The sequence below is a fragment of the Mobula birostris genome, chromosome 7, assembly GCF_030028105.1.
Source record: "Mobula birostris isolate sMobBir1 chromosome 7, sMobBir1.hap1, whole genome shotgun sequence".
Taxonomy (NCBI): domain Eukaryota; kingdom Metazoa; phylum Chordata; class Chondrichthyes; order Myliobatiformes; family Myliobatidae; genus Mobula; species Mobula birostris.
This window is the reverse complement of record NC_092376.1, coordinates 68,911,519-68,924,682: the sequence shown is the minus strand read 5'-3', so window position 1 is coordinate 68,924,682 and position 13,164 is coordinate 68,911,519. Positions and strand designations below refer to the sequence as shown.

Below are 13,164 nucleotides of genomic sequence, written 5' to 3'. Positions count from 1 at the left end.
AAGAAAGCCCTGCATTGTCAAAGTAAAATGCAATCATTGTGCATTATGTATCAAAATCAGAATCAGGTTTAATTTCACTGGCATAAGTCATGGAATTTGTTAACGTTAATTCAGCCTGTTATTGTTCCTGAAGAAATAGTTGCAGTTGGGGTTGTTATCTAGAATGAGAATTGTTGGAATTCAGTGGAAATCTGAAAATAAAAACAGCAGATGCTAGAAAACTAAAACATAACAGGCTGGAAAAATTCAGCAGGGAAGAGGCAATGGAGTCAACGAAGCACCTTGACCTGAAATGTTAACTCTGGTTTTTCTTCCCAGAGATGTGATCTGACCTGCTGTGTATTTCCAGCATTTTCAGTTTTTATTTTGTGTGAGTTCACATTAGTTTGTTTATGTCATTCTACTTAGCTCTCCTGTTGTGATGGACATAAACCTTTTTGTTTTCCCGGTTGTGCCTTCAAAGTCAAATAATATTTCTTTGCCCAATTTATTGTTCCTCTGTAGAAATGTGGAAAGATATCGGAAACACCATGACTTTCTAAAAATATCAACATTTTATAAAAGATTTAATAAACCTGTGTACCACTGAAGGAGAATGTGGGGAATTTAGACGATGGACTTAAAGCAATTTGGTACACTAAATACGAGGGGTGATTGATAGTTCGAGGCCTAAGGTAGAAGGCGTCAATTTTAGAAAACCTAGCACATTTATTTTTCAGCATAGTCTCCTCCTACATTTACACACTTAGTCCAGCGGTCGTGGAGCATACGGATCTTGGACCTCCAGAAAGTGTCCACAGATAGGTGATAAGTTCGTGGCCTAAGGTAGAATGAGATGAGTTATACAGCTCTCGTTACGTGCACATGCAGTTCAACTCTTTGAGTGATTATGCAGAAAGTTTGAAGTTAATAACTCATCTCCTTCTACCTTAGGCCATGAACTTATCAATCACCCATGCTATGGACACTTTCTGGAGGTCCAAGATCCATATGCTCCACAACCGCTGGACTAAGTGTGTACATGTAGGAGGGGACTATGTTGAAAAATAAATGTGCTAGGTTTTCTAACATTGATTCCTTCTATGTTAGGCCATGAACTTATCAGTCGCCCCTCGTAAGTGTCAGGTATATTGTAAACCCAAATCAGAATTCACAAAAATACTGTGAAATTTGAATATCCTTACTTTAAGTAGTTTACCTCCTGTAAGAGATGTTACTGCTGCTGCCGCATCAACTTGTTTTTCCTCAATAACTATCGTTTTTTTGTTAATACACATGGAAAGTATTAAAGCGATACCTCCAAGACAGCCTCAAGTTTGAGGAGATTTATGGCACAAGGACCCTGAGCAATGGAATGTCCTGATGGGGCTGGTGGACTGTGAGGTCAAAGCTGCGCATTAGGGACAAGGATGAATGCTGTCTAGGGCAGGGATTGACGACTGTGATGGGGCATGGAGTGTAAGGGATGATGGTCAGACCATGGATGATCATGAACCTAGAATGCAACTTTGGTGCGTTTTGCAGACGTATTTCATATTTTAAAAAAATCACAGAAGAAGCTACACCATGCAGGGTTCATTACTTTCAACCTGACGTGTTTCTCATTTCATAGTAAGTGAATTCTGCAGAACAGAGCTTACAAACCTCTGGTTCATTTTCTCTCCTTAGAAGAGCTCTATCCAAATTACTGTATAAGCGTCAAAAAATTATGCTGAGCCAGACAGAATTAGAGAAAGGTAGTGTTTACTTCTGTTAAAGTTAGTCAAAGTCAGTCAGCGTGTTTGTTTTGGGGGGAAAATCACATTAGCATTTACTATTCAGTTCAAAACAATTAAGCTATGTGTTTGGAAATTTTTACCTTGATATATATTGCTATTTTTTGTTAATACACATCACTGAGTGCACAACAGTTTATTGCTCCAGTTCAGGGAACTTATTAGTTTTATTTTAGGTCCAGTAGAGAAACAGGTTGTGATTTAACGGATAAGCATCAGGCTGTAGATGTGGCAAAGACACAGGCTGCAGCTCGTGGGATGAATCTGAGGTGGAGGCTAGAGACCAAAGGATTGAATCAGGACCAGAAATACAATTACATTTAATATCACTGGCATATGTCATGAAATTTGCCGTTTAGCAGCAGCAGTACCTAGTTAGAAAAACTATAAATTGCAATAAGGTGTGTGTGTGTGTGTGTGTGTGTGTGTGTGTTTTTTTATATATATATATATATATATATAACAAAATAAGTAGCGGCAAAAGTGGGGGGAAAATGCCAAGGAAGTGTTCATGGGTTCATTGTCCATTCAAAGATCTGATGGCGGAGGGGAAGAAATGTCGAGTGTGTGTCTTCAGGCTCAGGTACCTCCTCTTAGATAGGTAGCACAGAGAAGAAGGCATGTTCCAGGTGATGCATCTCCTTAATGATAATGCTGCCTTTTTGAGGTGTCACCTTTAGGCTGAGACAAAGGCCAGAAACCCCCAAATAGAAGCAGGATGGTGATTCTGGCTCAATACCACTGAGCTCAGATACTGTGGAATTTGCAGTCTTTGCAGTATCACAATTTAGTTTTGGATTTGGTAATTAAGTAACTGAAACAAGCTTCTTATGCAGATGATACTATCATGTGTGGGAACTAAAATGTACAAACAACATCTGTACACAGGTGCAATATGACCAGGGGAGAGCACAAATACTTAATAACAGAGAATTTTACTTTTATGCATGATTCACAAATTAAAAATGGGCACAGATGTCTAATTGTTAGTTGTGTATAACTTTTAGATTATTAAGCAACTATTGACTTGTAGGTGCAATGTGCTTTTAAAATTAGATGGTTGGATGTATTCTGTGAAATCTCTTGGTTCAATCATGAACTCTTTTGGTCCAGCGTTCTCTGTGCATTTCCTTACTTAGTTGACTTTTCCTAAAAATTGGATTAGTTTTGTTCTGTATGTGTTTGTCTATTAATACCAGGTGGCGATGAAAAGTAAAAGAGGACTAAAATTCAGACACTGTGGACATTTAAATTTATTTAATACTGTTAGGATAGATGAACTTCACTTTTTAAAAAAAAATTTTCTCACTATTAAGCATGCCCAGTTTTTGTTTGTATGGGACTTAATTTGAATTCATTGCTTTTCATTGTTCTGACGTTTTCAGCTTTTGCTGTACTTCAAAAACGTGTCCATGGTTTGACCACAAAGATCATTTATTGACTTGAATAGAATGAATTTCAGAGAGAAAATACAAATACACAGTATACAATGTCCTGACATATCTATATCGTGCATTTAAATGCCATCTACTGGGGATAATTTTCTTTGTACACATTTCTGACTTGAAATCCAGCAAACGCTGCTGCCTAACTAAGGAAGAATTTTTAGACTGGCTCATTGTCAAATGTAACAATATAGGCAAATTTACTTCTTTCTGTCTGTTCCTAGTACCTTAATTCAAAGGAAACCAAACAAACAATATAAGTATCCTAAGACAATACTGCAGTTTGGATCATACCACAGAGCTGAATGTAGCCTTTTGCCTTTCAAGATTTCGTTAGCTTGAATCTGTACTTCGCTTGTGCTTGCTTTTGTAAAAACAAAAGTGATAGGCAAGAAGATATTGAATTTGTATGAAAGTGCTGTGGGGTCTGTGACAGTTTTTTTTAATGAGGCCATTAGCGGAGGTTTTAAGCGGAGCATTTGGTGGACAGAGGTGTTGAAAGGCGGAGGTTGTTTTCTTGCTTTGTCTTGATGTATCGAGCAGTGTAGCAAGTGGTGTGATGTGTGAAGAGTTACTTAGACTCATCTAAAGCATTATAATTGCTCCTAACATTTAGTCTAAGTCCCTGGTTTATGTTTAGTCTCCATGTTTACAATTGCCCAAGTGTAATTTTCCAGGATAATTGGAGACTGACTTTAGTGAGGATGGCACTTCCTCTCCAGGCTCAGACATCCCACCTCTCCCGGAAGTTCCGGGAGTCTTCTGCATATGAGTAGTGGCTCCCTGATGCCCACAAATTATATATAATATCACGGAAATCAATTCTTTTGAGAGCGAGTGAGTGAGAGAAAGCAGAGAGCGCGAGAGTGCGTGCGTGAGAGAGAGCGAGAGCGCGAGAGAGAATGCAAGCGAGAGCGCGTGAGAGAGAGCACGAGAAAGAAAGCAAGCGAGAGAGCGCGAGAGAACAAGAGAGAAAACGAGAGAAAGCAAGCGAGAGCACGAGAGCAAGCAAGTGAGAGCACGAGAGCGCCATGGCAGAGTGTTCCAAAAAAATATAAAATGTACATCACCCCAGACTACACTAAAGTGTACCCCTGCCTAATAGGGGTCAAAAATAATGACAGTGTTGCTCGCTGAACTGTTTGCAACAGGGACTTTTCTATTGCCCATGGTGGGTTAAGACTGTAAAGACGTTGAGGTGAGTGTAACAGGTGTCATTGGTTCATTAGCATAGCTAACGTTATTTTTGAACTGGCTGGCTAGCTGCTAAGGAGCTACTCTATTGCAGACATTCCACCTCTCCTGGAAGTCTCCTGCAAATTGATGGTGCTACCTCCCTGAAATGAGTTTTTGCAGGGTGGGATGTCTGCAGGCTTGTCTGTACAACAGAAAACCATGGAAAGTTACCAACGACCATCACTCAACACACACACAAAATGCTGGAGGAACTCAGCAGGCCAGGCAACATCTATGGAAAAAAGGACAGTCGATGTTTTGGGCCAAAACACGGTGAGACACGACGTAGATTGGGAGGCCACTTCGCCAAGCCAGAACAAGCGAGATCTCCAAGTGGCCACCCATTTTAATTCCACTTCCCATTCCCATTCCGCTATGACCATCCATGGCCTCCTCCGCTGTTGGGATGAGGCCTCACTTAGGTTGGAGGAACAACACCTTATATTCCATTTGGGTAGCCTCCAACCTGATGGCATGAACATTGATTTCTCAAACTTCCAGTAATGCCTTCCCTGCCCTTCACCATTTCCCATTCCCGTGTCCCTCTCTCATGTTATTTCCTTGCCCGCTCTTCGCTTCCCTCTGGTGCTTCTCCCTCCCTTTTTTTCTTTCCTCCGTGCCCTTCTGTCTCTTTCACTAATCAACTTCCTAGCTCTTTGCTTCATCCCTCCCTCCTCCAAGTTTCACCTATTGCCTGGTGTTTCTTTCTCCCCTCCCCCCACCTTTCAAATCTACTCCTCAGCTTTTTCTCTCCAGTCCTGCTAAAGGGTCTCGGCCCAAAACATCAACTGTACTTTTTTCCATAGATGTTGCCTGGCCTGCTGAATTCCTCCAGCATTTTGTGTGTGTGTGTGTTGCTCAGATTTCCAGCATCTGCAGATTTTCTCTTGCTTGTGATTTGAAAGACCATCACTCCCTGTGGAACAGAAAATTGCCTCCCAGATGATACAATTTGGAGAAGAAGGTTAAAGAAAAAAATAGAGAATGCATAATTTTAAAGAAAATCTTTACTTGATTACTGGATATTTAGTTTCTGATATAGCCCAGAGAGAGTGAAGAGTAGGTCACAGTCCATAGTAATTGGTATCTTTCAGAATTCCAAATGCTGACCTTTACATGTGGGATCATGTAGGATCTGGCATATAATGTTTTCCTTCAGACACTACTTTATGCTTTAACTTGCATAAGTATGAGCTGGAAATAGGATAGCATGGGACTAACTTTGTACCTCCTTAGCCAATGAGGTTTAACGATTGAAAAAGAAACTTTGTAACAATGGAGAATGACAAAGTCAAGTTTAATCAGATATAGAAAAAAGAGCAAAGTTAAAAATGAGAAAATAATAACAATCAAAGGTTATTTTTTATTTAAACTAGATTTTTTTTAGGTTTTCCTTCTCATAAAATAAGTTTGAGTGGCATAAGATTTTGCTTTCTGAGCCAGAGGACTTCATTGACAGTGCATTAACAATTATCACATCATTAAACAGGAACTGAACTGTTAAGGACCAGCAGTGAGTTTAATAGGCAATTATACTTTAAAAACAGCAATATTTTAACATCACCAGGGTGGCTTAGAATAAGATGCCATTAGTATGAAGCAGTGTATTAACATGAATGAAGGAAACTACAGAAGGCTTTGGAGATTCATAACTCAAGATTGTTTAATGTTATTTTGAGTATACAAGTGTAAAGGGGAATGAGATAATTGATACTCTGGATCTGATCAAATATAAAAACAAACAAGAATTTGTAAAGTCAAATTTCTAGTGAATTTATCTATTACCAGCAGTATTTGTTAACATGCTCTTCATTTTCCAAAAATGATTGTTAGGAATTTGCAATTATTATTAGATTATGAGGACACTCAGTCCTCGTTTATTGTCATTTAGAAATGCATGCATGCATTAAGAAATGATACAATGTTCCTCCAGAGTGATATCACAAAAAAACAGGACAAACCAAAGACTAACACTGACAAGACCACATAATTATAATATATAGTTACAACAGTGCAAAGCAATACCACAATTTGATAAAGAACAGACCATGGGAACGGTTTAAAAAAAAGTCTCAAAGTTCCGATTGACTCCCGATAGTCCCCAATAGCAGGCGGCAGAAGGGAGAAGCTCTCTCTGCCATAAACCTCCAGGCACTGTCAACTGTCGATGCTTTGGAAACACCCAACCCCAGCGGACTCTGAGTCCGTCCGAAAACTTCGTGCCTCCGACCAGCCCTTCGACACCGGGCACCATCCCTGCCGAGTGCTTCAACCCCATCCCGGCCGCCGAGCAACAAGCGAAGCTGAGGATTCGGGGCTTTCCCCTCCGGAGATTGAGGATCAATTATGTTGCTGTTTATGGAGGTTGACATCTATGATTCTTATATGGTCATACTGTCTTGCACTGGATGAAAAGGACATTTCCCAATAGCCATTCACACCCTTGAATCCACCATGCATGTATGAAAACTTCGCTCTCATTTCAATTTTGGAAGCTATTTGGACTTCTCATCATTTTTTCCTTAAAATTTTCCTCTGTGTTAAAGAAGCACAAGGCACCAAACTGTTGAAGACAGCGGTGTATTTATTTTTAGTGGGAATAGTATGGGGAAGTAATGGGATAATGTACAATAGGATTTCCTGACTCTTATCCCAAGGAATTGCTCAGGTGCAAAGATAGTTGAAATGATATTATTTTTGGCAGTCACATCAGGAGACAAATTTTGGTAACTATTAAACTGTGTAGCTGTGGAAATATGATAGAAGCAATATTCTTTGTCTGTTATCTCAATTTCTTGAGAGATGACCTGTTGGACAGAGAGGAAGCCAATAGATTCCCACTGATTAGAAAAGCATCGGCATAGGTTGAAAGTCAAGTGCGAATTATTTTTATTTTTTTTTTTTTTGCATTTGCTTCTTTAAGTCCAGATGTCTTTAGTAAAGTTCAGGTAGATTCAGAAGATGTACATGTAAGGATTCCAGGCATAGCTGCAGGCTGATGTGTGTTTAAATTTTCTGTTTCTTCCAACACTGCTAGACCTTTGGGTAGGCTGGTTTTGAGGTTGACGATAACGCCATTGGATCCTTATAGAATCAGCCCACTTGGGTAAAAGAATACTGCTCTGTGCTGGAGTAGAAGAGATGACAGAGAAATATTACAAGTTAATTGGAATGATGAAGATACATCCAGTCTACAAGTAGTTAAAATGTCCTTGCCTAGAAAGTTGGACCCATTTGCACTTGTTTTTTTTCCCCAGAATCTCTTGGAGAGAGGCCCAAGCAAATCTACTCACACATGCATCTAATAGCTGAACATGCACAGCACATGTTGTCCACTGATGGTAGAAATTGGAGCTTGTGGTGAAACCTGTGGTCATTGCTTTTCATTCACAAAATATGCAACAGAGAGCAGCACAGCACAGTACAGCCTTTGGACAATGATGTTATGCTGACCAATATAAACTTAGTCCATGATCAATTTGAACCTTCCCTCCTACATAGCCCGTAGTCTGCAATTTTCCTTACATCTATGTGCCTTGCATCCATCTGTGGAATGAACAGCGTTACCATCCCAGGTTGAAGACACTTTCTGATCCTCTGTCAGAACTGATGTGCTTAGCATTTCCATCATTTTCTACCTGTATTTCAGATTTCCAGAATCTGAGATTTATTTTTCATTTTCATAAAGGAAAAGGGCAGCACGATAGTGTAGTGGTCAGTGTGACACTTTTACAGCACTAGCGACCTGGGTTTATTTCAGCCACTGTCAGTAAGGAGTTAGTACATTTTCCCTGTGACAAGTGGGTTTCCTCTGGAGCTGTGGTTCCCACGCACATTCCAGAATCACAGGGGTTAGTAGGTTAATTGGATACATGGGTATAATTGGGTGGCATGGGTTAGTAGGTTAATTGGATACATGGGTATATTTGGGTGGCATGGGCTAGTTGGGCCAGAGGGGCCTTGTACTGTGCTGCATCTCTAAATAAAAATAATATAAACCTCGGAGCATTTGGTATAGGGTTTAGAAATGAGACCAGAATTAACGTGTCAGCACTATCCTGATATATTGTAAACAGCTTATCTCAGTGTCAGCCTCTTATGGTCAGCATTATGGTGAACTAATCAGTGTGGTGCCTTCGTGGATTTCAGAATTTTTCAACTCCGTTGTGAGCTACATACCATTGTGCCCTTAATTATCATCTTTGGTTCAAAATCGCATGTGCCAAAGCTTCATGAACATGCATTTTCTCTGACATTTTCCTCATCTCCATGACAGTCTTTGACTACTGCATTGCCATGGGGAGTGATCTTTAATTAATAACTCTCTTCCCAGCAATCAATGCAGTAAAGTTGTGAGTTTGGTAATAAGCTCTTGATGAAAACCATACAGGCTCCTTTTTAGTGCACAAGATTTGTGTCCTAAGAAATTACAGTGCATTCCTTTTTGGCTTCTTTACCAAATATTGGTATTTTTAAGGGAGACCTAGATTTAAGCGGGCTTTGATTTTAGATGCAATATATTTTTGGTGCACCAAAAGAGTGTAAAGTCCACAGCCAGATAAGCAATAATGCTTTTGGGTGAAACAGATTTCCATAGGTTCACTATGTTACATTTTGTGCAGATAATCAGACTTCCCTGCCCACTGTAATTAGATTTCTAAATTGAATTAAGGCTGAAAAGTGTTGCTTCTGTATCAGGAATACTAAGAGACAGGACACAAATAATGGGAAAATAGGAGAACTAAATACGTAAAGATGCCAGTTGTGGAATATTGTGGGTTTTTTTGTAACAACCTCACTGAAGTAAATAATTCAATTGAATTAATTGACCTCGTCTGTTCCTTCAAAAAACTTAATATTTTACTTGCTCCAGTCATGCTTAGTTCTGTAACTCTAAGCTGCTTTTAAAATTCTTGAACAGAAATATAAATAATATGAAAGACATTGAGGTCACAGGTATCCCATTACCATGTTCTGTTTTGGCAACAGTTTATGCTCTCCACACCTTTTCCACATAACAATGAGCTTTGTTTTATAGTAGTAATGATTGAAGCCAAATCTAATATCAAGTATGTCCTGCACTTGCGCAAATTGTTCCCATTTTCTCTTTTTTAATAAAATGTTATGCATGACCACACACAGTTAAAAATTGGCAGACCTATGTTTCTTAGTATGAACAGTGGAGGTTTGAATTCATCCTCGCTATTTGCCATCTTGTGCAAAATTATTACAAGTAATTATGTAATTTGTTTTTGAGATTATATATAGTAATGTCCGAGTGAAATTAGTTAAGTGTTTATGATTTTGTATCAAACTCTTTCCTTGATATGTAAACAATTCTGATGTAACATGACCTTCTGTTCACTTCTAATTTCAGTAGTCCATGTTGCAGCTCATATGGTCAATGCCCTAAACTTCTCTCTGCATTATAGTGAAGAATTTCCAGCCCTCAATGTTGCTCGTTACCGGGATGAGGTCCGTATTCTGTGTGTTCATTATATTTTTCCATGCTGAAGGATCACTTTAGAACTAACTATTAATCTTGTTGCATTGATGCAGTCAAAAATTAAATAATCACCATTGTAATTGTGGAAAGATATTACTGCCTCAGATTAATTCAAATTCTCTGTTACGTGAGATAATCTAGTCTGATCTGGTACAAATAACCATACCTGGAATATTTAAATAACATGCATCTCTTGTTGCAATACTCTATTTACAAATTTTGTTTGTTCCTTTACCAGTGATTTAGAGTATACCCTGGGAAATATTCCATACTATTTTTCTGGGCAGGGGCTCATATTAGATTTTGGAATTTAGTATGTTGAAGGACAGTTTGGATGGTATTAATAAGATATAGATATTGAAATAGAGTAGGAGGAACCTGAAGAGAAACATTAGAAATTTTTGGAGGTTTTTACTTTAGACCATAGTCATTTAAGCTTATGTGAAGATGATATTGAGGTTTTCTGTTCCTCAGTGGAATGATTGGGCAGGGTTTTTGCTGTAGCCCAATGAATATTGTTCCCACAGATCGAGCTGGCAAGAGCAAACACAAAGACTTCCAATTTTGAATTTAAGAGAGCAGCTTTTCTTGGTTGAATTATCTTTTATTTTTTGTAGCTAGCCTTTTTGTTCTAAGCAGGAACTATGAAAAATATTCAGATCCTATTACTGCTGTTCGTTGGGTTAAATAAATAATTTTCAGGTTGCAAGTGTGATGGCATTTAGATCACTGATGCACTTCAAAATTTATACCAACTAATTTGATGAAGGGACCGAGCATTTGTTGCAGCCAGGTTTGCTGATGACACAAGGAACAAGTTGTGAGGAGAACACAGAGACTGCAAAGGGACATAGCTTAGGTGTATAGGCAAAACTTGGCATATGGGGAATGTGAGGTTATCTACTTTGGAAGGAAAACTGAAAAGCAGAGTTTTAGTTGAATGAAGAGATATTCTGAGGTGCAGGAATACTAATGTTCTAGGTATCTTCATACATGAATCCCAGGATTCCCATGGGCATGCAATGAATTATTTGGAGAACGAAAAGATGAGATGGAATACAACTGTGGCGATATTTTGCTACCAATGTCAGTGTACACTGTCTCCTTATTTATGGAAGGATATACTTGTAGTGCAGGCAGTTTGGAAATTGTTGATTGGGATAAAGGGAATGTCTAATGAAGCAGATTGGGGCTTGGAAATAGTGGAGGTAATTCATTGAAACATTTAAGATTATAGGAAGGCAGTGACTGTGATGTGTTTTCATTTGCGAGTAATCTATAGACAAAGGATATTATTTCAGAATAAAGGATCACGCATTTAAGATTGAGATGAGGAATTTCATCTCTTCCAGCTTGTGAATTGTTTGGAATTTTCTATCCCAGCAAGCTGCAGAGGCTAAATTGTTTACTTTATCCAAGGCCAAGATATTTTTTGGTCAGAAGAGAAGTTGAAGCTTATGGTAAACATACTGGCAAGTGGAGCAGAGGCTAGATTAGGTCAGCTGTCATTTAACTGAATGGCAGATCAGGTTCAAGACACCGTTTTTTGGTCCTAATTTTTTTTGCTTTTAACAAACTACTGTACATTGCCAATGACAGATGCTTCCTTCGGTGTGTTGTGGCACCCTGATCAATTTTACTCTTAACACACTCCTTTAAGAATAAAGTTGAAAAAGTGCAATCTGTTTAAACTAGTTGGATATTTTGTAGCCAAATCCAATGCTCTACAATGTTTGGAAACGTTAAAGTTCTGTTTTTATTGCATGGGATTCTGTGATTTTAACAGTGTTCTGTGGATTTAGTCTATGGCCATATGTTTATATTTAGAGCAGCTGTGTTATAGTGATCACCTGAGAGGCCAAAGTCTCCACTCATGATTTGGGAATTGCATTTTGCAGTGGTGTCCATTTCTCTTTGTGGATTCATTTACTGGGTATTAAGAGAAAAAGCTAGCTAAAGATGATGTTTTGAAGAAAAGAAAAGTACAAGTTATTGCACCCATGGCCATATTCTTATGAAGTGCTGATGTACAAATTGTCAAGCTGAATTTTCTAATAGTATTTTTTGTACAGTAGCATTATGTTACTTCTGTTTTGTTTCAGTATACATATGTTCATTTTCTTTTCCACCAGCTCACCAGCTGTTTCCCTTCATCCTGTCACCTAAATTAAATACATATTAGAAATCTGAATACACAGCATAAATTGTGTGAATGAGCAGAAGGTTTAAAAATACCTAACAAGTTAAAATGTTCACAAAAATGTTTCCAACACCTAAACTGACTAATTGGGCCTCTGAATTTCCCAGCCTCCCAAGCAAATGCATCCCTCAGGAAAACAGAACTGAATTCTTTGCCAATTTCACTAAAAAGGAAATTATTTTTTCCCTAGGAAATAGAGTTGAAAATTAGGATATTCAGTTACTTATTTTCATTAGAAGTTACTGGTTTTCTGCCCTTGCATGTTCTGCTTTTTGCTTTTCAGGCATATCACTTTCATTAAGGTGTTGTGTTGCAGTAAGGTTCCAAGATTGAAGGAGCATCATGCTAGCTTCTCTATTGTGTACTTCTGTATCAAATTTTCTTATGGATGAATCAGGTTCTTTTAAATTTGGACATTGTATAAACTTGCTTTTTTTGAACACAAATACTTAAACTTTAAATATTCATAAAATCTCTTGAGTATGTGTGCCCTTTGATGTGGCCAATCTTTCCTCTGTCACATCATTTCAGTAGTTGAGACAGGACATTTTCTGTTTCTTTTCCAAACTTTGAGTTAGATTTCTTTTTGATTTACGTTTCTTTTTCAATGAAGATCACAGAATTTCAAACTCGGACATCAAGTACACCATAAAAAGACTTGTGCGTTCAAACTATTCACAAGAATAGGTTGAAGGAACGAACACAAGATCCTTACCTTTAAGTAGAGAAATAAAATTCAGTGATTTCACTAATTAGTAGATAATGGATTTCATTCATACTGAATTGGATCAATAGTCTTCAGTTCTTGGTGCTGGGATGATTTCCTGGAGGGTAAAATGTAACTGGGGGAAAAAATAGCTGCGATTCAAAAGTACTACAGATTCTGCAAACCAGAAACAAAATGGAACTTACTGGAAATACACACTAGGCCAAGCAACATCAAAGGGCAGAGAAACAAGTAAAGCATCAGGTGAATTCCAATGTAGTTCAGTGATACGCAAT

General features: G+C 38.3%; 1 protein-coding gene across 3 annotated transcripts in view; it reads left to right on the top strand.

Annotated features, from left to right (window-relative positions):
• Positions 1-13,164, top strand: part of LOC140200275 (NADPH oxidase 4) — a 148,545-nt gene that overhangs the window by 34,294 nt on the left and 101,087 nt on the right. For all 3 annotated transcript variants that reach the window (XM_072263364.1, XM_072263365.1, XM_072263363.1), the window contains one exon: positions 9,834-9,931. In XM_072263364.1, the coding sequence (XP_072119465.1) occupies positions 9,834-9,931 (98 nt within the window). The remainder of the gene's footprint in view (positions 1-9,833; positions 9,932-13,164) is intronic.